This window comes from Giraffa tippelskirchi, chromosome 11, assembly GCF_054371585.1.
Source record: "Giraffa tippelskirchi isolate mGirTip1 chromosome 11, T2T-mGirTip1v1.2.pri, whole genome shotgun sequence".
NCBI classification, from domain to species: domain Eukaryota; kingdom Metazoa; phylum Chordata; class Mammalia; order Artiodactyla; family Giraffidae; genus Giraffa; species Giraffa tippelskirchi.
In genome coordinates, this window is record NC_137285.1 from 60457777 (window position 1) to 60483590 (window position 25814).

Below are 25814 nucleotides of genomic sequence, written 5' to 3' on the forward strand. Positions count from 1 at the left end.
TACCTTTCTCCCTGTTGTGAGTGGAGGAAAGAGTTCACTCACCTGAGAGTTCACCTGAGAGTTCTCAGTGTTTTCACCCTGAGAGTTCACTCATGATCAGCCTGCCCATACACTGACTTGGGAGTCCAATTTAAGAAATTAATGTTAAAGCACTGGCTGTTAATATGCCCAGGACACAAGGCAGAAGCAAACATGAAAGACCTCTGAAGAGACACACCTTTAGAAAAAGTATGAATCCTCTCACTGATAAAGCTTCACTGAAGATAAACCACATTCACAATCCACAATGCAATGAGCTATAGTAAGACGACATAACAAAGGCACAACAAAGAGTAAAGTTAGATGTGCCCCCAACATTCTATTACTAATTATGCTATAAAATCAGTATGCTTCAAATTACTAAAGATATTAAAGAATTATATACATAATAAAAATTAATATTATTTATAAAAAATAATATAAAAATGAATAAATGAAAAAGAACAAAAATATTTTTTAATTAATTAATGTATTTTAATTGGAGGCTAATTACTTTACAATATTGTAGTGGTTTTTGACATACATTGACATGAATTAGCCATGGGTGTACATGTGTTCCCTATCCTGAATCACCCTCCCACCTCCTTCCCCATCCCATCCCTCAGGGTTGTCCCAGTTCACCAGCTTTGAGTGCCCTGTTTCATGCATCGAACTTGGACTGGTGATCTATTTGACATATGGTAATATACATGTTTCAATGATATTCGCTCAAATCATCCCACCCTCGCCTTCTCCCACAGAGTCCAAAAGTCTGTTCCTTATTATCTGTGTCTCTTTTCTTGTCTCGCATGTAGGGTCATCATTACCATCTTTCTAAATTCCATATATATGTATTAATATACTGTACTGGTGTTTTTCTTTCTGATTTACTTCATTCTGTATAATAGGCTCCAGTTTCATCCACCTCATTAGAACTGATTCAAATGTATTTTTTTTAATAGCTGAGTACTATTCCATTGTGTATATGTACCACAGCTTTCTTATCCATTTGTTTGCCAATGGACATCTAGGCTGCTTCCATGTCCTGGCTATTGTAAATAGTGCTGTGATGAACACTGGGGTACACAGGTCTCTTTCAATTCTGGTTTCCTCGGTGTGTATGCCCAGCAGTGGGATCGCTGGGTCATATGGCAGTTCTATTTCCAGTTTTTTAAGGAATCTCCACATTGTTCTCCATAGTGGCTGTACTAGTTTGCATTCCCGCCAACAGTGTAAGAGGGTTCCCTTTTCTCCTCACTCTCTCCAGCATTTATTGTTTGTAGACTTTTTGATAGCAGCCATTCTGACTGGCATGAGATGGTACCTCATTGTGGTTTTGATTTGCATTTCTACAAATCTAAAAGATGTTCACTAAAATTTAAAAATCAGGAGTGAATTAAACAGAAGGATCTGCAAAATGGAAAACAGATCTGAAAAAATGAATACAAAAATTATAATTTAACTATTTTCCATTAAGTCTTTGAAAATGATGTGTTTTATACTTGTAGCATACCTCAAAGCAGATTAGCCGCATTCCAAGAGATTAGTAGCCATACAGCCATTAGTAGTATGTTGGACAGTACAGACATAAAAAACGGTATAAAAATCAAAACTGCCAAGTAGCTGACTCTTGGTTTCCAGGTGACTGCCCGGTGAACTGGGGGTGATTCCAAGTGCCAGTTTTCTCTTCCTAAGGAAATCATCATTCTTAACATGCTATACAGGCCAAGGTAAAGAATAAGTAATAGACTAATATGTTCATGTCTCTGTAGAGAGAAGCTACACATTTCCTCCACTGTAATAATGACTCAGTCATCACAACTGTTTTCACACAGGAAAAGAATGTAAGTTTGTAAAAAGCAAAAAGAAAGGTATTTACATCAAATTTAACAAAATATCTCCAGTCTCAATAAAAATTTTATAACTAAATACAAGTGTAGGGCTGATTCCTTGATACAATGGATAACATATGTAGCTCAATATCTGAATTAAATTCTTATATATGAACCTAGCTCTTTCTAAACGTTCAGTTCAGCCACTCAGTCATGTCTGACTCTTTGAGACCCCATGGACTACAGCATGCCAGGTTCTCTGTCCATCACCAGCTTCCTGAGCTAGCTGAAACTCATGTCCATCAAGTCGGTGATGCCATCCAACCATTTCATCATCTGTCATTCCCTTCTCCTCCTGCCATTAATCTTTCCCAGCATCAGGGTCTTTTCAAATAAGTCAGTTCTTTACATCAGGTGGCCCAAGTATTGGAGCTTCAGCTTTAGCATCACTCTTTCCAATGAATATTCAGGACTGATTTCCTTTAGGATAGACTGGTTGGAACTCTTTACGGTCCGTCCATAGTTCTTCAGGCACTCTTGTCTATCAGACTTAATCCCTTGAATCTATTTGTCATTTTCACTGTAAATGATTAGATTTAGGTCATACCTGAATGGTCTGGTGGTTTTCCCTATATTCTTCAATTTAAGTCTGAAATTTGCAATAAGGCGTTCGTGATCTGAGCTGCAGTCAGTTCCCAGTCTTGTTTTTGCTGACTGTATAGAGCTTCTCTATCTTTGGCTGCAAAGAATATAATCAATCTGATTTCGGTATGCACCGTCTGGTGATGTCCAAGTATACAACTGTGTCTTGTGTTGTTGGAAGGTGTTTGCTACAATTAGTGTGCTCTCTTAGCAAAACTTTGTGAGCCTTTGTCCTGCTTCATTTTGTACTCCAGGGCCAAACTTGCCTGTTACTCCGGGTATTTTTTGTCTTCCTACTTCTGTATTCCAATCTCCTGTGATGAACAGTACATTTTTTTTTTTTTTTGGTGTTAGTTAGAGGAAGGTCTTGTAGGTCTTCATAGAACCATTCAACTTCAATCTCTCTGGCATTAGTGTTTGCGGCATAGACTTGGATTACTGTGACACTGAATCGTTTGCCTTGTAAATGAACAGAGATCATCTGTCATTTATCAGATTGCACCCAAGTACTACATTTCAGACTCTTTTGTTGACTATGAAGCCTAATCCATTTCTTCTAAGGGATTCTTGCCCACAGTAGCAGATACAATGCAGTGAAGTGAAAGTCACTCAGTCACGTCCAACTCTTTGTGACCTGATGACTATACAGCCCATGGAATTTTCCAGGCCAGAATACTGGAGAGGGTAGCCTTTCCCTTCTTCAGAGGATCTTCCCAACCCAGAGATCGAACCCAGGACTCCCGCATTGCAGGCTGATTCTTTACCAGCAGACCCACAAGGGAAGCACAAGAATTCTGGAGTGGGTATTCTTCTCCAGAGGATCTTCCCGGCCCAGGAATCAAACCGTAGTCTCCTGCATTGCAGGCGGATTGTTTTCCAATGAGCTATCAGAGAAGCCCATATAATGGTCATCTGAATTAAATTTGCCCTTTCTGGTCCATTTTAGTTCACTGATTTCTAAAATATCAATGTTCACACTTGCCTTCTCCTGTCTGATGACTTCCAATTTACCTGGATTCATGGAACTAACACTCCAGGTTCCTATGCAATACTGTTATTTACAGCACCAGACTTTACTTCGATCACCAGTCACATCCACAACTGCACATTTTTTTAGCATTGGCTCAGCCTCTTCATTCTTTCTGGAACTATTTCTCCACTTTTCCCCAGGAGCATGTTGGATATCTACCAACCTGGGGAGTTCATCTTTCAGCATCCTATCTTTTTGCTTTTTCATCCTAACTTTTAATTTACAAATATTTTATTTCAATTTGACCATGTAATATGAATATTAAAATAAGACAAAATAGACATAATTGAATTATTAGTACAAAAAAAAAAAAAACACCAGGATTCATATCCAGATTCTAACTCCCATGTGAACTGTGTAACTTTGGGAAAATTATTATGCCTCTCTAGCCTCAGCTTCCTAATTCTCTATAGTGGGCCTAAAAGCAATGGCTTCCTCTTTAAAACAATTTCATATTCCAAAGAGAAACTGAGTAAGCCATACAAAGCAATCTAACAGACTGGCAGTTGGTAAGCACTATGTAAATGTTTGTCATTATTATTATGATCAGATTATCACTGTCTCTATAAAACAATTTAAACTTTATAGTTCATAATGTATAAAAGAAGCATGGATTTAAATATAAGAAAATATTATATAAAATGCCATATTAAAAAATAAGATTTCAAAACTAGTTAATATGTAGAAGTCATGAATCAAATCATGCTAAAATAAATGTCTCATTATTTAGAAGCTTCTATATTTTCTACAAGACTTCCTTATTATTCATTTTCATTGCCTGTATTCACTTTAATTTTTTAGTTAACAAGAAGATAAACTGTATCAGCTAACAGGAGAATAAACTGAAAATAAATGAAAAATATGCCTTCTGCATTGATCAGTAGTATAAAAAAAAGGAAGTGAAACAAAGAATTAGGTGGATTAAATTACTCATTGATATGGTAGGATGTAATTTAGGAAATACACATGAGTTCCCTGCTTTTGTATCTCACTCCCAAGTAAACTGTCTCTTTCCTACAGAAAGCAAAAGAAAAAGCATGTTCACATTACAATGTAAAGCAGACATCTTTAATTTTATAATCAATCAATTATATACCAAGTATTATGTTAAGTGATAGGAATTAGGAGCAAAAAACTCTTTCCATAGCAAAGAATCTAGAACAAGCTACTTATTGTTACTGAGAATATTTGTTTGAATTCAAAATGTTTACCTTCATTGTAATAATAGACTAAAAATCTATTACAGTTTTGACAGTTCCTTTTAGGGCAAGTTTATTAGTTTTTATAAAACCTTATATAAAACCCAACTATAATCTGTGGAGATTTCCAATCCTGTAAAATATTATCTAGGGGAAGAAATATTCATGTTCACACTAAACTCAAATGTCAAATTAAGCTTCTACAGAGACTCAACAAGCATACTATAATGCTTACTGACATACAATGAACACTCAAAAAATATTAGTTACTAATGTATGAACACCAACAAAGTAAAGAAGCAAATGCTAAATTAAAAATTTAATTTCATGCTCTTAAATCTAATAGAATTGCCAAGGATACTATCCTTTGCTCCATTAAACAAATATTTACTGAACATCAATTATATACCTTTTACAAAGAACTGAAAATTACAAAGGCACGAGAGACAGGCATGATTTCAACTTTATACTACAAGACATGACATGTAAATAAGGAAATATCCCTATAAGTTATTCATTATGAAGTCAACTTTAAAGGAGAGTGGTAGGACAGAGAATACCCTGCATCAGGGAAGAGTTACCAACTTTGGTAGGATAGTCACAGAAGACCTCTGAAGAGATGCCTTAGAAAGGAGAAGATAAAGTTTAGAACTTAGACACAAAAAGCAGAAAAAATAGCACACCCTGCTAAGACAGTCCTTTGACAGTTCATTGTTCTTTCCAAAACTTTAAAAACTAGATTTTTAGAAGCACTAATTTCTGGCTTTCTATCTAACAACAGCAAGTACAACTTTCTCTTGCTACTGCATCACCTGGTGATCTCATGCTGATTATGGTGTTAAATGCCAGCAGTTACAGTGGAGACTCCCCAATTTGTATTCTGAGCCTGCATTTCTCAAAGGAATTTCATGTTCATATACCCAACTGCCTAATGAATATCTTCACTTGGATGGCACACAGACATTTCAGTTGTAACATGTTCAAAACTGGGCTCATGACTTTTCCTCATTGCCCTACCCTGCTCCTTCTAAAGTCTTATCACTTAAGCAATTCCATTCTCCCATTAAAGAGTTGCTCAAACCAAAACCTTCCAGTCAGCCTTGATACCCTTCACTCTCTCAATATAAATCCATCTGCATATCCTGTTAGCTCTAAAACAAAACAGGTTAAAATCCAAGCAATTCTCACTACTTCTGCCACTGCTGCTGCTAAGTTGCTTCAGTTGTGTCCAACTCTATGTGACCCCATAGACGGCAGCCCACCAGGCTCCGGATTCTCCAGGCAAGAATACTAGAGTGGTTGCCATTTACTTCTCCAGTGCATAAAAGGGAAAAGTGAAAGTGAAATTGCTCAGTCATGTCCGACTCTTAGCGACCCCATGGACTGCAGCCTACCAGGCTCCTCCATCCATGGGATTTTCCAGGCAAGAGTACTGGAGTGGGTCGCCAGTGCCTTCTCCGCAAGAGACAACAGGCATCAGCATTACATATTGAGATTAGGTTTACTAAAATAAAAACAAAGAGAGGTAAATACTAGTTTTGCTTACACCGAAGTCATTGGTAATTCTAAGAAGTTTCAAAAGTGATGGTAGAAGCCTGACTGCCATGAAGCCAAAATACCACGAAGAAATTCAGAGGAAAGAGAATATATGTTGAAAACTAATGTAAAGATTGCCTACTGGAATGAAAGAAAAACAGGAGGCAGAAGAGAGAGGAGAAGGCTCTGAATTTTAGTTTATTTAAAGATGGATTATAACATTCCTGTGCTTCCCCAGGAGAAAAGGAAGAATGATTAAGAGAAAAGATAAATGAGATAAGCAAAATCTTGAGAAGCAGGAATGAGGAAGGTCTCCAAAAAACAGTCAGGTTTGTCACTGGGGTCTCTGGGATCCCTGGAGGTCCAGTGGTTAAGAATCTGCCTGCCAATGCAGGAACATGGGTTCCATCCCTGGTCCGGGAAGATTCCACTTGCCGCAAGGCAACTGAGCCTGTGCGCCGCAACTACCGAGGCCCACATGCCTTCCAGCCTGTGCTCTGCACCAAGGCCACCGCGAGAACAGAGAGGCACTGCGGTGAGAGGGGGTCCCGCAACACAACGAGAGAACGCTCGCTCAGCAACAGAGACCTAAAGCCACCAGAAGTGAACAAATAAATAAACATAAAATTTATAAAACACGGGGCCTTTCTGGTGGGGTCACAAAGAGTCAGAAACCACCAAGTGACTAACACTTTCACTTTCACTGGTGGGAGAGAATTAACACACAGAAGATATTGATTAGCTTGGTGATGGACAGATTCAGCATTCATTCCACTCCCAAGAGGCAAGTCAGGTGGTCTGGTATTCCCATCTCCTTCATAATTTTCCACAGTTTATTGTAATCCACACAGTCAAAGGCTTTGGCATAGTCAATAAAACAGAAATGAATGTTTTTCTGAAACTCTTGCGTTTTCGATGATCCAGTGGATGTTGGAAATTTGATATCTGGTTCCTCTGCCTTTTCTAAAACCACCTTGACCATCTGGAAGTTCACGGTTCACATATTGCTGAAGCCTGGCTTGGAGAATTTTGAGCATTACTTTACTAGCGTGTGAGATGAGTGCAATTGTGCAGCAATTTGAGCATTCTTTGGCAGTGCCTTTCTTTGGGATTGGAATGAAAACTGACCTTTTCCAGTCCTGTGGCCACGGCTGAGTTTTCCAAATTTGCTGGCATATTGAGTGCAACACTTTCACAGCATCATCTTTCAGGATTTCAAATAGCTCAACTGGAATTCCATCACCTCCACTAGCTTTGTTTGTAGTGACGCTTCCTAAAGCCCACTTGACTTCACATTCCAGGATGTCTGGCTCTAGGTGAGTGATCACACCATCGTGATTATCTGGGTCGTGAAGATCTTTTTTCTACAGTTCTTCTGTGTATTCTTGCCATCTCTTCTTAATATCTTCTTCTTCTGTTAGGTCTATACCATTTCTGTCCTTTATTGAGCCCATCTTTGCATTAAATGTTCCTTTGGTATCTCTCATTTTCTTGAAGAGATCTCTAGTCTTTCCCATTCTATTGTTTTCCTCTATTTCTTTGCATTGATCACTGAGGAAGGCTTTCTTATTTCTCCTTGCTATTCTTTGGAACTCCGCGTTCAAATGGGTATATCTTTCCTTTTCTCCTTTGCTTTTCGCTTCTCTTCTTTTCACAGCTATTTGCAAGGCCTCCTCAGTCAGCCATTTTGCTTTTTTGCATTTATCTTTCTTGGGGATGGTCTTGCTCCCTGTCTCCTGTACAATGTCACAAACTTCCGTCCATAGTTCATCAGGCACTCTGTCTATCAGATCTAGTCCCTTAAATCCATTTCTCTGTTACCATTCCCCTATTTGAAGCCATATCAATTCATTATGTCAGCAAATTGTACTTAAGAATATAAATGAGTAGCATTATATATATACCACACATATATGTAGAAAAAATGCTATGAATGAAACATTACTAGCATACTAGCGTTTTAATAGTTTTATCACTAATATTTGTACTTTTCCATTACTGACAAGTGAGATTCTCTTTCCAGTCTCCATCTTTCCCCCACTTAACAGAGTCTTCATGTTCTCAAAATTTTTCTTTTTATATATTTAAATACAAATAACATAATTCATATAAATTTTTTCCAATTTTGTTTTAATATTTGTTATTTTGTTCCTACAATGTCTACAGTGATGAATTTATAAATATATTCCAATGAGATTGACTAACGTATTGAAACTCCCCTTCAGAAAATTATTCCCTTCATAAATTTCAAAAATTCATTTGTCTTGTGTTCTGCTACTTGAATCCTGTACAATTTCCACATTTAATTTTCATAGAGCTAATCATGTCTTACTGAACATCTAGCAAAACAGCTTAGTTTATATTCCCAAGGGAAATTTTACTATGACCACAGATCAGAGTGTCAGGCATTTTAGGCTGGTATTTTTAAAACGTACAAAAAGCCTGTAAATGTAAGTTTAATATCAAATTAGGCCAATTAGGAATCCTCAATAAATTTCAAAGTTAGAAATTCTATATATCATAACTATCTGCTCTTAATGCAATAGAATAAAAATTTTTAAATGTGAACAAAAAATAAAGGACAAACCCTTTGAATACTAAATAACTACCAGATCAAAAATCATACCTATTAAGAAACTAAGAAAAACGAGTATGTCATGTAATAAACAATAGGATGAGGCCACTGGTGTCCTCAGAATACTACTAATATCCTGACTTGTTCTCATTACTTTAAAAGGAATAAAACTGGGCTTTCAAATAAACAAGAAAAAAAGAAATGTAAGGGAAGGAAAAAAAGAAAAAAAAGTTACCGAAAGATGCAAGTGAATGAGAAAGCAATTTAACTCAACCAATCAATCAATCAATAAGTCTAAGACTTGGCTCTTTGAAAAACAAACCAAAAAAAAAAAAAAAACTATTATACAGATAGTTTACAACTACACTATGTAACAAAAGGAAAACCAACATCACTTATAAATACTGAATAATTATAACAATCCTTAAAAAGTCAGACTTGCTTATGTTTTTTAAAAATCCTCAACCTGGTAGGATTTATTGATATAAGAATATCTGTAAAAGTTATTAATATACAGCATAATTTCTATAGATTTTGTAATAAAAATATATAATCATCTTAAAGGTAATGACAAAAGTAAAATAGAAAAATACAGTAATCATCTACAGAAAAATATAACAACAAAATGCAGAGTAGAAAATGATGAACTGCAGCACTTCTCATAATACTACAAGAATGGAAATAACATAAAAGTTTAATAAAGGAAGTCTGGCACTCTAATAATAATTATATTATTAGAAACATACAAAAATACAATGGATTACTATATAAAACAACAAACAATGAAGACACTCAATATATACTGACCACTGACCACACACACACATACACACATTGCAGGCACATTTTTTATCATCTAAGCCACAGGGGAAGCCCCACACATACACACACTAAGGCGCAAAACTACGTACACTATGCATTTATCTATGAAAAACGACACGACATATTTGTAGTTTCTCCTTTAAGAGCATCCTATTGATTCTAATTTGGTACGTGGGTACTTTCAGTGAGTGAGTATATGTGTATCTTTAAATGACAGTAGGATACATGGGACCTTTGTACTACTTTTGCCACTTCTTTTAATTCTATAATTATTTCGAGTTAAAGTTAAGAGAAAAACAACAGAGATAAATCATAAATGATAAACAATGAATATCTTTTATTTCTATTTTTCCTTATTTTTTTAAACTTTCTATGATAAAATGCATGTATCATTTCCATAATGAAGAAAATAAACACTTATTATGACAAGAGGAAAGCAAATGACCATCAATCACAAAAATGCAAGTGTCAAAGAAGTAAACTGGATAATTCATCACAACCCTAAAATTCATAGTTTTAGACCTCTAATACTATATTTGTTAATTTCCTTCACACTCCTTCAGAACTGTCAAACATACGTTGAATGATATATTTTCTCTACAGCAAAAAATGCTTCATTACATCATGACAGAGGATACGAGACAGAGACTACACTGGGTGGTTGTTAGGAGACTTGAGTTCTGGCTCAAAATTATCAATTTTTGAGCTATGTGACCAAGGCCAAATCACATTCTCTCAACCTATCTTGCATACTTTCACAGATCTTTTGTGGTGGTAAAACAAGAAAATGTGTGTTAAACCACGTAGCAGATGATGGTAGAGGAGTCACAGAACAGAGTGACCTCTAACTGTGTATCAGCCCACTTGGGTTCAAACCCTGGCTTCACTGCATATTAGCTACAAGACCTGGAACAAATCATTTAACCTTCCTATCACTTATAAAGCCAAGAGAGTGATAGTAACAATATTTAGATCAAAGGACGGATATAAAGAATTTTTTTATACTTGTTAAGAGCTTAGGTAAGTTAAGTGGTATCATAGAATGGTTTACTAATATTTTAAAAAGTGCGAAAGTACTTAAACTGGCAAAGAAAAAGTTCATTATTTTATTAAAAAATATTTTGTTTGCTAATGTGAAAAAATATTTGACTCCTGCAGCTAAAAAAAAATACATATTGACAGAAAACAACAAAATTCTGTAAAGCAATTATCCTTCAATTAAAAAATGCATAGATTGCTACATTAAAAATTAATCAAGTGATTTTAATGCTCTTTATTTCATAAAAGACATTTTATTACTTCAACTAAGCTAGTTTGCCATTCTATTGAAGCTAACAAGAATTGAGTTCTACTGTATAACAGATGAAATTCAAAGCAACATCAGCTAAAAGGCCATTAAGAGAAACGCTTACTGAAGTGAAGTTTAACCTACATAGATTTAAGCTATTAAATGATAAAAATTAAGCCATTAAATTATAATCTTGATCACATGTTTTACAGATATATAACATTAGTTTCAATAAACTAAAATTTGATAGACAAATAAAAATATGGTCATGAATTGTGTACACCCAGACATATACTATACTTACAAAATAGGGTACAATGTTTTACACTACATAATTTTTTTTAATAAACATTCTGTTTACAGCTGTAAGATTATAAAGTAAAGATGTACACCTAATCAATGAAGTCATGACATTCATGGAACTTTCACATAAATCAAAAGCTGAAGATGTCAAGGATATCCCACTCCAACGATAATCATGCAATGAACTAAAGAGATATGCATTTCAGATCTACAGTGTCATCAATACCCTGATAATAAATGAAACAAGTCAACTATTTTATAACCACAAATGGTATATTAAATACATGACATCTCTTTTTTTGCAGGAGGAAGTAACTAGCAGTAGATAAAGTTCAAAAATATTATTAAAGATGTATAGCATGAATTCAAGGCTGAATATAGATAACCTTTAGAATATATGCTGTCTAACAAAATCTATGCTGCATCTTCTAGAGTATTATTTAAGATTTAAGAGCAATATAGTTAGAAATATGTTAAATATGAATATGCCTTAATCTATTGGGGTTTTGTGGTATAAACACAGAGAATTATTTTTTATGAACATAAAAGACTAGAAAATACTAAAAATATGTTTGCTGTCTTAAAACTGACTCTCATATGAACCAGTCGAACAAATATGTTTTCTCCACTAATAACTTACATAACAATAAAATCAGTTTGGAAATACTTGTTTTTATTTAGATATTTCATTATCATGCTTTAGAATATTTCTGTAAATAGTATAAATCTCATAGCAAGATGATAAAAGATTAAGAAAAATTTCACTAGACTAAATTAGCCTAGAATAAAGTTATTGTCTGGGCCAGGGTTAAAAATTATTCATACATTCTATTGAAATCTAATAAAATGTGAAACAAATACATAGGTTAGTGATTAACACAAAAACTGCCCAGATCTGGATTTCAGTTGTAATTCTGGGTTATTTCTTCTTTATGCTGTTTTATCATTTATAAAATTAGAGATAGTAACAACATCACTTTGGAGGTTTATTGTACGGATTAAATTAGATAAAACTTACAAAGCATCATGTTCCTGACATAACATAAGGACTCACGAAATACTGCGTAAAGTTGTCACTATTATCCCTCATCTAAATTGCAAATATATTTAGCGTTTGGGTAAAATCAACTCAGTTTCTTGTATTACACAGTATTTTAGAAGTATTTTTCCTCTCTCAATTTCACATGTTTTCTTCTTCCTCATTCTCTCACCTTCAAACAAATAAAAAGACATATACCACCACCATGACCACTAAAACTATAAATAAAAATAATGAACTGCAATTTCAAGCCAGAGTTACAAAGGAACTTCTCTATAACCAAGAAAGGACAATAAAGAAGATGTTCCAGGTTAGGACGGTAGGCTGAAATGGCAATTTTAAAAGTTTTTTTCTTCCTTCAAATCCTAAAAAATTATCAAAAGCAAAAATGTTGGGTGAAAAAAAACCTAACAAAAACAACCAGTATCAACAGAAACATAATGTAAACCCTCAAACATTAAAAAATTGGTGGCCACTGGAAAATTAAACATACTGAAATTAGAACTAAAGCTGCAGTAAGCTCAGTTCTTGATTAACCATGTCCTCATGAGTCCAAAGTAATACTGGTAAACTGACAACATTCTAAGAATTTTTCTTAATTCCTTCATATATGAAGAAACATAAATTGAGCAGGTATCATTATCTCTCGCTTCTTCTAATTGAAGATGCTAGAAAAAGCCTACAGTGCAAAAGCTGGTGAAACAAGTAAGTGAAAATACAGCGACTTCCCAGGGCAGAAGCAGACTCCAGAGTACTCTCTGAAATGATGGATGATGATTCAAAGCCGAAGCACATTTCTCCCTGATAAGACTTTCCACGTTTCTAAAAAAATGGAATGAAGCTTGTAGAAAATAATTAACAAAATCTTATAAGAGAAAGTAAAACTTGGATGAGCTAAGGAGGCCTTCTCACCTTTATCAATGATCTTTCTCCCTCTCTTCATGATAGGCAAATAAAACTAGTCAAAAATCAAATTTCAAAAATCAAACTATAGCTCACCAAGGGAAAAAAATAGCTTTACAGACAGGGAGGAGAAACGAAGAAGTCACTAAGACAATCTATCTAAGCCAAACAGTAGCTGCATAAATACTACATAAACAGGAGTAAACATAAATCACCAATCAATGAATAAATAAAAAAGAAATAAAATATTTAAATAAAACTAGAAGATTCTAAACAAAAGATAAAGAGCCCAAGAAGAATATATAACAAAAATGAAAGGAAATTTCTCATGATTTTTTTTCAAGAAAACATAAAAATGTAACTAAAAAAAAAAAAAACAAAGATAAAAGTCAAAATGAAGTAAGTGGAAAAAGGTAAAGAGAGAGGCTGGAGGTTTAAATAAATGAAATGAAGAACAATATAATCATTACAAATTACAAAAAGACAAAATAAAAAATTAAAAACATCCTCATGGAAAGATATCAAAAGAAGTAAAGCAATTAAGAAATAACTAACAGATATGAAAGACAGTCATATCGAACATAGACTGTGTCACTAAGGAAAATAAAAGGCAAAAGATATTTCAAATTTTAATTTATAGAAATTTCTAAGAACTAAATGAAAAATCTGAATTTGCAGATTATAACAAAAGACTATGTTCCAGGAACTTTTGATAAATAAGGCTCAATACTGAGTCATATTCTAAGAAACGAACTCCTTGGACAAAAAAAAAAAAAATCAGAAACAGAAAACAAACAAATCATCAATGGCAGAAATATCAGACTATCCTCAAACTTCTCTGAAAGCAACATTGAAACCCAAGGACAATGAAGCAAAGTCTATAAAGTTTGCCAAGAGTATTCAATCCATCAGGATGCCATTCAGATATAAGGATAGCTGGCAGACATTCTTAAACATGAAAGAATTTTAAGTTTACAGCACACATGAACATTTGTTGGGGGGAGAGGAGGCAATATAACTCAGCAATTAAGACTTGAGTCAAAAGAAAGAACCTGAGGGAAATTAAGAAATTATGTTTAATAAAGAGGGTGTAGGGTAGTGAATTCACTTAAATATATTATAAATACTAAAGTACTATCAGAATTGTAGTTACAATGCATGAGTGTTACATATGTAGACAATATTAAAAATAGAATATAACTACAAAAATTAAAAGTTGAGAAAAAAATCAAGTATGAGAGGACTCAGGTCCTCAGCTTTCATAGCAGATTGTGAACTGAAATATGCACTTTTTTAACAAGTTATAAATGAAGCTCTTATTTAAAAAAAAAAGTCATCAACCTATTCATCCTTTTATAATTTATTAATATCCTGTTGATTGAGAAAATGATGATTCTTTTGGTAAAGAAACTTTTCCTTCTGTTTTTCCATTGTTTTAATTTTGTTTACATACAATACTGTAATAAGCAGCCTTATATATCTATGCTTACATACTATTATTTTTTTTCTTACAGATATATTTATAAAATAGGTTTACGGGTAAATGGGTGTGTGTGTGTACACACGTCCATACAATTATTACTAAAAAACATGACTATATTGCCCTACCATAATACTAAAAATGTACATTTCCACTGCAAAAATAAAAGAATCCCTTTGCCCATCTCATCAACCCTATCTTCTTCAACAGTACTAGCTATGACTCTTACTTTCTCTCTGTTAGAGACTAGAGAAGTGATATCATGATTACTCTCATTTACATTTCCTTGAATGTTTGTGCAAACATAGAATGATCTGATTATCATTTTATATGTTACTGGTAACTTACATTCTTCTGTGAAATCCCTATTCATATCCTCTGAATATATGCCTATTGGGTCAACTTTTGATTTATCACTTCATAAGAATTATTAAGACAGTAGGGCTTCCCAGGTGGCTCAGTGGTAAAGATCCACCTGCCAATGCAGGAGATGTGGGTTCAATCCCTGGGTTGAGAAGATCACCTGGAGAAGGAAACGGCAACCCAGTCCAATATCCTTGCCTAGGAAATCTCAAGAGGAGCCTGGCAGACTACAGTCTCCATGGGGTAGTAAAACAGCTGGACACGACTCAGAAACTAAACAACAACAACAGTTAAGATAGTAAACGTTGATTTATCAGTCTTTCCATGTTCCATCATGTCCTCCCACATGACTGATTTCATGTTTCCTCAGCTTAACATTAAATGTAGTAATAAACATTGACTTCTATTCTTTCTATGCTTCAGTTCCACTTTTACAGTTTTCCAAATATTTTTCTACAATATTAGCTAGGTCATCTTTCATCTTATATATCTTTACTGCATTTGAAACATTTTTTGTATATATTATTTTTATAGTATTGTTTTAATTAGTATTGTTTATCTGGGAAGTCAAGTACATCCTCAACATTCTTATTTCATAAATCTTAATGATATATTCATGCATTTCTTTTTTCCATGTTAACTGGATATTTACATATCCAAATATATTATGGGGAAGTTTTTTATATCTAGATATCTTTTAAGGGATATTTAAATTTTAAATACTCTACTGCTATTCTAATGGAGTGATATGCTGATGTTACTTTATTGAATTTACATATTAATTTGAAAAAAATTTTTGTGGCAATAATATCTTCTCTTTTGGATTATAAAAACACTACAAAGACATTCGGGAAAATATGAATAATGTCTATATTTAAATAACAATATTGTAACTGTTAATTTTCTGATTTGATAAGTGTACAAGATGACAACAAAGGATGGGCATAGGAAATTCTCACTGAAGTAATTACAAGTAAGTTTATTATGGCTTCAACTTATTCTCAAATTCAGAAAAAGAAAAAGAGGACCGAAGCAAATGTGAAATTGTAAAAACTGCAGAATTTAGAATGGTGAAGAGCAGTTCTTGTACTCCTCATATCTCTCCTGTAAATCTCAAATTATTTCAAAATAAAAGGATTCTACATCTCTGTCACTGTATGTCTCTCACCCACACACAGAGAAAGATTTACTACCCAATGTGGAATGACTCTCCAGTAGTTTTTACTTTGTTTTGTATCAATGAGATTTTACATTTTTGTTACAAATAACTGTCGGTTTATTTTTTAGAGAATTCAATCCAAAATAGTATTTTTAACTGTATACAGACTATATTTCTGATTTCCATTCTTAACTGGCTACTGCTGCTGGTGAAAAGATAATCTATTAATTTTTTGCATATTTATCTTATATCCATAATATTAATGAAGTCCCACTTAGTCCTGGTAGAAAAATGTTCAAGAATCCCTTAGATTTTCCTAGATCATAGCATTAGTGACCTGAAAGTGCTATTTCTTCCTTATCTAACATTCATATTAACAGTATCTTGCACTTGCAAGAATATCAAAAAGTTTTTGTTAAATATTGTTAATAGAAGGTATCAATCACTTTTTTCCCCTGATTTTAATAGAAACAGCTTTAAACATTTCAAATGATATTTAGTAAATGGCAGCAAACAAAACCATCCCAAAGAAAAAGAAAAGCAAGAAGGCAAAGTGGTTATCTGAGGAGGTTTTACAAATAGCTGAAGAAAGAAGAAAAGTAAAAAGCAAGGGAGAAAGGGAAAGGTACATCCAACTAAATGCAGAGTTACAAAGACTAGCACAGAGATACAAGAAGGCCTTCTTCAATGAACAATGTATAAAACCAGAAGGAAACAACAGAAGGGGAAAAACTAGAGATCTCTTCAGGAAATTGAAAATATCAAGGGAACATTTTGCTCAAAGATGGGCACAATAAAGGACAGAAATGGTAGAGACCTGGAAGACACCAAAGAGATCAAGAAGAGACAGAAAGAACTGTACAGAAAAGATCTTAATGAACCAGATTACATCTATGATGCTGTGGTCAATCACCCAGACATTCTGGAGAGTGAAGTCAAGCAAGCCTTAGGAAGCACTGCTGTTAATAAAGCTAATGGATGCAATGGAATTCCAGCAGAGCTATTCAAAACCCTAAAGGATGACGCCATCAAGGTGTTACATTCAATATGGCAGCAAATATGGAAGACCCAGCAGTGGCCTCAGGACTGGAAAAGGTCAATCCTCATCCCAATCCCCAAGAAGGGTAGTACTAAAGAATGTTCTAACCACTGGACAACTGCACTCATCTCCCATGCTAGTAAGGTCACGCTTAAAATCTTGAATGCTAGGCTTCAGCATTATGGGAACCAAGAACGTCCAGATGTCTAAGCTAGATTTAGAAAAGGAAGAGGAACCAGAGATCAAACTGCCAACATTTGCTGGATCACAGAGAAAGGTAGGGAATTCCAGAAAAACAACTACCTCTGTTTCATTGACTTCACTAAAGTCTTTGACTGTGTGGATCATAACAAATTGTGGAAAGCTCTTAAAGAGATGGGAATACCAGACCTTCTTACCTGTCTCCTAAGAAACCTGTATGTGGGTCAAGAAGCAACAGTCAGAACTCTGTATGGAACAACTGATTGGATCAAGATTGAGAAAGAAGTAAGACAGGGCTGTCTGCTGTCACCCTGTTCATTTAACCTGTCTGCTGAGCACATCATGAGAAATGCCAGGCTGGATGAGTTACAAGCTGGCATCAAGACAGGCGGGAGAAACACTAACAACTTCAGATATGCGGATGATACGACTAATGACAGAAAGTGAAGAACGAAAGAGACTCTTGATGAGGGTGAAGGAGGAGAGTGAAAAAGCCGGCTTAAAACTAAATATTAAAAAACTAAAATCATGGCATCTGGCCCCATTACTTCATGCAAATAGAAGGGGAAAAGGTGGAAGCAGTAACAGATTTCCTCTTCCTGGGCTCTAAAATCACTGCGGATGGTGACTGCTGCCATGAAATCAGAAGACAATTGATCTTAGGAGGAAAGTTATGATAAACCTAGACAGCGTATTGAAAAGCAGAGACATTACTCTGCCCAAAAAGATCCACATAATCAAGGCTATGGTATTCCCAGTGGTCATGTACAGTTGTGAGAGCTGGACCGTAAAGAAGGCAGAATGCCAAAGAACACATGCTTTAGAACTGTGGTGCTGAAAAAGATTCCTGAAACTCCCTTGGATGACAAGGAGGTCAACCCAGTCAATCTTAAGGGAAACCAACCCTCAATACTCATTAGAAAGACTGAAGCTGAAGCACCAGCATTTTGGTCACCTGATGCGAACAGCCAACTCACTAGAAAAGACCCTGATGCTGGGAAAGATTGAGGGCAGAAGGAGAAGAGGGTGTCAGAGGATGAGATGGCTGGATGGCATCACGGACACAATGGGCATCAACTTGGGTAAACTTCAGGAGATGGTGAGGGACAGGGAGGTCTAGCATGTCAGGTCCATGGGGTTGCAAAGAATTGGACACGACTGGGCAACTAAACAAATGGTCATTATATTTAAATTGTTTTCTGATAAACATTTGTCCCACAGTTTCATTAGGGCTGGATACCAAAATTTATAATATGCTTTTTTCTACTTTTATTGATATTTTCATATGATTCTCTGATTTTTAATTGGTTGATTTATTTTGTAGGTAGATATCTTAATATTATCCAAACCATCTTTGGAGTTCATGAATAAATTCTAAGTGTTCACACTATACAGCTGACCCTTGAACTACATGGAGGTAAATACAATTTATCTTCCATATCCAAGGTTCCTCCACATCTGTAATTTCCTCTAACTGCAGTCTGTGTGGTACGCTAGTATTGACTATTGAAAAATATCAGCAGATAAGTGGACCCACAAAGTTGAAACCTGTTTGTTCAAGAGTCAGTTGTATAGTTCTTTTATTACATTCTTGGATTATGTTAAAATTTTGTGCCTATATTCTTAAGTAAAATTGGTCTTCTGGAGTTTTATTTTTCCAGTGTCTTTTCTCATGTAATGATAGGTATACGAAATGAACCTGAAGAAGTTTTCATTATGTATCAGAAAAATATCAGCAACATTTGAATTATCTGTTCTTAACATGTTAGAAAGAACCCGTGGATGCTGCTTTTTTTTTTCCCTCCAATTCTTAGCAAATGTTCCTGTCAAATTTTCTAGTTCACCTTAGGTGTGAATTTTTGTAATTTATATAGCTACAACACCATTAATTTTCTCTATGAATTCATGCTTGTTCCACATATTCAGGAGCAAATGCTGAGACAAGCACTGTTCCCAAGATGGCTCTGTCACTTGATCCCCCTGTAAGAAGCCAGGAAGAAAGCTGTATGCTCCTTCATCTCCTCTGCAACAACCTCAAGGGTAAAGAAACTTCATGCCTCTGTTCAGCTTCTCTCTAGAAACCTGAAAGATTTCATCTAACATATGGGTTTTCATTTCCAGAAAACTAGCTCTACTTTGCATACAGGAGAGCAAGAGTCGTTCACTAATTTACTTTACTGGCCAAGACTAAAGAGTCTTGCACTATCTTTCCAGAATCCACCATGATAGTCTCACAAATTAAATTTTAATTGATGACACATGATTGTTAAGAGCATGCTGCAATTTTACCTACACAGTTTCCTATGGTTAACATTTTAAAAAGGTAACTTCCTCAGATCACTCATAGGTATAACCTACCTCAAATTCCGCGTGTCTGTGAATATCCTCTGCTCGCTGCCTGCTCAGGATAAATTCAGCTTCATTTGCTACTCTTACTAGATGATCCTTCATTGTTTGGCTAAGCAACCTATGAAGAGATGAACATTGTCACATAAATAAATGCATCCACATGACATATGATTTTCCATTGCTCAAAGGTGGCGTGTTTGGTTATTTGGGAGAGGGAAGAACATACCCTCTCCTTTTCTGGCATCATAACAAATGAAGGACTATCATTTCACACTAAACAAATTAAAAACCTAACAGCAAAGAATGATCTTTCTGGCAACAGCAGATTAGCTTTTATAAAACGAACTATCTGACAAGAGCAGCTGAAAATGCTAGATTAAATTTATGTTTTAATCTTTTAAGGCACTTGAGAGCTTCCACGATGGCCAAGATTTCAGGGGCCAGGATCCGAGAGAAGATGGTCAGCATGACTTTTCCTGTGGACACATTTGCTTTCACATGTGGGAACAGAGAAGCTAAATGTGGCTGTTATAGGTTTTACAGTACTAGGGAAATAAAAATGGAATTTTATAGCCTTTCACGGTGGAGGGATCCTAGTAGTTTACCCAGGCTTACAGAAGGAGCAGAACTGTTCTGTAGGAATCAGACAATAGACCAGTTCCCCAAAACACTAAAACAGACCCTCAAACAACATCATGGTGATGTGCATGTAGATTAACTGGCAGCCAGAAAACTGCAGAAAACGTTCAGAATCTCATAGAATGAGAAGAGAAACAAACAAAAAGAAATGCAACAGACTCATGGTAGCTCACAGACTCATAGTAGAAGCAGACTACTCATGCAGTAGACCCTGGGTTTTCAGAAGACCTAGAAGGGCTCCTGACTAAAAGTAGGCAAACTAACTAGGGTAAACTCTAACAGACATTTTAAAAATTCCAGCTTTGAATCAGCTCAGTCTTAATACATGTGTGTTAGTCACTCTTTGTGATGCCATGGACTGTAGCCCAACAGGTTCCTCTGTCCATGAGATTCTCCAGGAAAGAACACTGGAGTGGGTTGCCATTCCCTTCTCCAGACTTCCCTGGTGGCTCATACGGTAAAGCGTCTGCCTCCAATGTGGGAGACCCGAGTTCAATCCCTGGGTCAGGAAGATCTCCTGGAGAAGGAAATGGCAACCCACTCCAGTATTCTTGCCTGGAAAATCCCATGGACAGAGGAGCCTGGCAGGCTACAGTCCATGGGGTCGCAAAGAGTCGGACACAACTGAGCAACTTCACTTCTCCAGAGATCTTCCTGACCCAGGGACTGAAGACAGGTCTCCGGCATTACAGGTAAATTCTTTACCATTTGAGCTCCTTGGGAAGCCCCAGTCTTAATATGCTGCTGCTAAGTCACTGCAGTCGTGTCCGACTCTGTGCGACCCCATAGACATCAGCCTACCAGGCTCCCTCGTCCCTGGGATTCTCCAGGCAGGAACACTGGAGTGGGTTGCCATTTCCTTCTCCAATGCATGAAAGTGAAAAGTGAAAATGAAGTCACTCAGTCGTGTCCAACTCTCAGCGACCCCATGGACTGTAGCCTACTGGCTCCTCCGTCCGTGGGATTTTCCAGGCAAGAGTACTGGAGTGGGGTGTCATCGCCTTCTCCGAGTCTTAGTATAATTAGCACCTAATCTAACTGCTGGGCTTCCCAGGCGGCTCAGTGGTAAAGAATATACCTGCCAATGCAAGGAAACACAGAAGATGCAGCTTCAGTCCCCAGGTCAGGAATATCCCCTGGAGGAGGAAATGGCAAAGCCCTCCAGTATTCTTGCCTGGGAAATTCCAAAGACAGAGGAGCCTAGTGCAAAGAGTCATATATGACTGAGGACATACAATATAACTACTAATCAAAAATCAAAAGGAAATCCTCCCAGAGGAAGATATCATCATCTAAGGACTGTTAAATACAATTTCCTGCAATATTAAACACAACTTCCAACATTCAATCACCAATAATATAGTGCTGAAATATACACACTACTATAGGTAAAATAATAATTAGCAATGACTACTGTATAGCACAAGGAACTCTACTCAATACTCTGTAATGACCTATATGAGAAAAGAATTTAAAGGGTGAATAAATGTATATGTATAAGTGAATCACTTCGCTTTAAAAAAGAAATTAACATAACATTGTAAATCAACAATACTCCATAATTTTTTAAAATCACCAGTGATGAGGTAGAGTAACAGACAACACCAAAAGAAAGAAAGTCAACTTACAGAAAATCAAAACACTGAAGTTTCAAGGTGAAAGCAAGCAGGGCCCTGTGGAGCTCCTGGGTATGAAAGCCGTTCCCTGTCCATGTTCTTTGGAGGGACCAGACTCTACCCTCCCTGACCTTCCCTGAGTCCCAAACAGCTGATTCAAACAGCTGCTAATCAGGGGAGGGAGGAGATGCAGAGATAAGACAGCCAAGAAACTATCCTGCAGCCTTGAGGCAAGGTCCTGGTTCCCCTCAAGAGAGACACATTAACAATATCTCTGAGCTCTTCACAAAACCAATAACGCCAACAACTGGATGATGTCAGGATTCTTCATTCCAGAGAAGAACACCTGAGGCCAGAATAAAGGAACCAGAGCAGCTCATCAAGATCACCTGAGACCAAATGCAAGGAGTGAAGGCCCTGCACAAACCTAACTTCAGCAACCTCAACCTTGAACCATTGCTATAAAACCCCTCCCCAATTTCTCCCAGGTGCAGACATGCCATTTTCCAGGGCGGGTGCTCACTCTGTCCCCTTCTGCCTGGCAAAGTAATAAAGCTAATCTTTTCTACTTCACCAAAACTCTTTATGTTCTTGGGCTTCAAAATCACTGCAGATGGTGACTGCAGCCATGAAATTAAAAGATGCTTGCTCCTTGGAAGAAAAGCTATGACCGACCTAGACAGCATATTGCTTTGCCGACAAATGTCCGTATAGTGAAAGCTTTGATTTTTTCCAATAGTCACATATGCATATGGGAGTTGGACCATAAAGAAAGCTGAGCGCTGAAGAATTGATGCTTTTGAACCGTGGTGTTGGAGAAGACTCTCGAGAGTCCCGTGTACTGCAAGCAGATCAAACCAGTCCATCCTAAAGGAAATCAGTCCTGAATATTCATTGGAAGGACTAATGCTGAAGCTGAAGCTCCAATACTTTGGCCACCTGATGTGAAGAGCCAACTCATTAGAAAAGACCCCTGATATTGGGAAAGATTGAAAGCAGGAGGAGAAGAGGACAACAGAGGACAAAATGGTTGGATGGCATCACCGACTCAATGGACATGATTTTGAGCAAGCTTTAGGAGGTGGTGAAGGACAGGGAAGCCTGGCAGGCTGCAGTCCACGGGGTCACAAAGAGTAGGACGTGGCTGAGCGACCAAACAACGGCAACAAAGCCAGCATTAGGAGAATTAAAAGGCAAACTTAAGAAAGGAAGCATATTTATATTTAGTATTACATACCTAACCAAATATAAAGTATTGTGTTTAGAATACTTATAGACAAGGAAATTACATCTGAAAGAATAGGCAATAATCACAATAATAAGGACCAAACTACACAAAACGCATGGACAAAAGATTTCCAAATGGCAAATAAGTTCATGAAAAGGTTTTTAGGTTTCAGGATTATTAATCATCAGGGAAATACAAACTAACACCCCCCCCCAAAAAAAAAAAAATACTACAACTCACCAGAATCACTATATTTACAAAAATAGTATCAAAATTTGGCAAGGATATGAAACTCAGACTCTCAAAAACACAAAATATATTTCAAAGAATGATTATAGCAACTTTAGCCAAACACTAGTTTAGTCTCTCAGTCATGTCCGACTCTTTGCAACCCCATAGACTATAGCCTACCAGGCTCCTCCGTCTATGGGATTTTCCAGGAGTGGGTTGTCATTTCCTTCTCCAGAGGATCTTCCCAACCCAGGGATCAAACCCGGGTCTCCCACATTGTAGGCAGACACTTTACTGTCTGATCCACCAGGGAAGCCAAACACCAGCAACTATCAAATGCCCATTAAAAATAAAATGAAATTTTTTAAGTAGTGGAGTATTTATAGAAGACGATATTAAAGAATATCTAAAAGAAATAACTACTGTTATGCACAACAAAATTAGTGTTAAGCAAAGGTACGCCAAAAAATACATACATATAAATCATCTTGTAAAAAACAAATATTTTTTAACTGATTTATGGTAACAGAAGTCAAGGGTGTAAGAGATGATTAGCGTGGGTGTTACTATAGACCTCTCCATATAATGATTCACATGGAACATCAGTAATGATTATAGATATTTAAATGCTGCAAAGAATTACCCCGAAAATATAAACAATTGACTCAGTGTTGGTAAATGCTTCCATAATACCATTCACCTATCAAATACCAACAGAATGATTCATTTCATATAAATGGGAGATTTCTGAAATATGTTAAATAAAAGTCTTCTGAATTCCGTTCTTTAAAATGAATTGGAAAGACAGGATGGTCAGGGCTAGGATTATGCTTTTTATGTAAATAGCAACGGTAGCTAAACTGCAATTAGACAATGCCCACCTATAAAAGCTAGACCCAACAGTTATCACCAATGGCATGTCTATAGACACTCCATAGGGTTCTTCTGTTGCTTTATTGCAACTGTTTTATCAAAAATGTAAATTTAATATGCACAGGCTTTGATATAAAGCAGTCATTACACTTCTAGTAACTTGTGATATGAATATGTTCTCACAGATGCAGAAAGATGTGTGTGTGTACAAAGGAGTTCCCCATAATGTCTTTTATTATTACAAGTGAAAAACTGAAAATGCAAAAATATACAATCATATAATGCGATAGCATGTGTGCTTGCGAACCCAGTCACGCAGCAGTGTCTGACTCTTCGTGACCCTACAGACTTAGCCCACCAGGCTCTTCTGTCCAAGAATTTTCCAGGTAAGAATAACTGAAGTGGGTTGCCATGTCCTCCTCTTGTGTCCCTTGCCAGCCTAGGGATCAAACGTACATCTCTTGCATTGGCAGGCAGATTCTTTACCACTGAGCCACCTGGGAAGCCCATAATGAGATAAAATAGTTTATCCACAATATATTATTAAGTGAAAAAAATTTTTGAAGAATATTATGTATAATATAAATTTGGGGAAAATATGAAAGAACATATATCAAATTGTCAGTTATCTAAAACAAGGTCAGAATTACTAGAATTGCTGCACATGAGACAAATCAGGCCTATCAACTATTTTTGTAATAATGTTTTACTGGAACAAAGCCATGGCATATTAATCTACTGAACTATTCTCTACGGCTGTTATCGCATTGTCATACTACATTAAGTTGCATAGTACTTCCTCTGTCCATGGGAATTCTCCACGCAAGAATACTGGTGTGGGTAGCCACTCTCTTCTCCAGAGGATCTTCCCGACCCAGGGATCGAACCTGGTTCTTCTGCATTGCAGGCAGATTCTTTACTGTCTGAGTCACCAGAGAAGCCCAATTATATTGGAATACTACATTAAGTTGAGAGGTAGAGACAGATATCACATGGCCTGCAAACTCCACAATGCTTACTATCTGGCCCTTTACAAAAAATGGTTCGTCTCCCTTCTCTTAGGAAGTCAGCTCTGTGTCCTCTTCCTCACATTTCTCTATTCTTTTAGGTTTTATAATAAGCAGTACTTAAAAGGAAGGAAAACACAAAATGTCTAAGGAAAATAAAAAGGCTTTCTGCTCGTCTACCACTTTTTCCATATCTCTATTAAGTTCATGTAACACTATTTATAATTTGGTTCCAGGTCTGTCAGACCTTTCACCATTATCCCCAAATTATTCCAGTCACTTTAGAAGTTAACAAAACATCCTATCTATGATTTTTGGGTAACATCATCAAGGTATTTTTTTCAAATGCTATTAAACGGTACACATTCAGACATACAGATAAAAACAATCCCAAGTGCAATTTTAAAACCTGCTAATGAATAACTTGTTATGACACTACATA

General features: G+C 36.1%; 1 protein-coding gene and 1 long non-coding RNA gene across 11 annotated transcripts in view; one reads left to right on the forward strand and one right to left on the reverse strand.

Moving 5' to 3' along the window:
- LRBA (LPS responsive beige-like anchor protein) overlaps window positions 1–25814 on the reverse strand; it is an 803036-nt gene that overhangs the window by 433030 nt on the left and 344192 nt on the right. For all 10 annotated transcript variants that reach the window (XM_081543940.1, XM_081543938.1, XM_081543941.1 and 7 more), the window contains one exon: window positions 19788–19896. In XM_081543940.1, coding sequence (XP_081400066.1) covers window positions 19788–19896 — 109 coding nt within the window. The remainder of the gene's footprint in view (window positions 1–19787; window positions 19897–25814) is intronic.
- Window positions 1–25814, forward strand: part of LOC145526961 (uncharacterized) — a 91172-nt gene that overhangs the window by 13974 nt on the left and 51384 nt on the right. Inside the window, exons 2-4 of the long non-coding RNA XR_014069354.1 lie at window positions 19356–19469; window positions 20181–20238; window positions 24551–24751. This is a non-coding gene — a long non-coding RNA (uncharacterized LOC145526961). The remainder of the gene's footprint in view (window positions 1–19355; window positions 19470–20180; window positions 20239–24550; window positions 24752–25814) is intronic.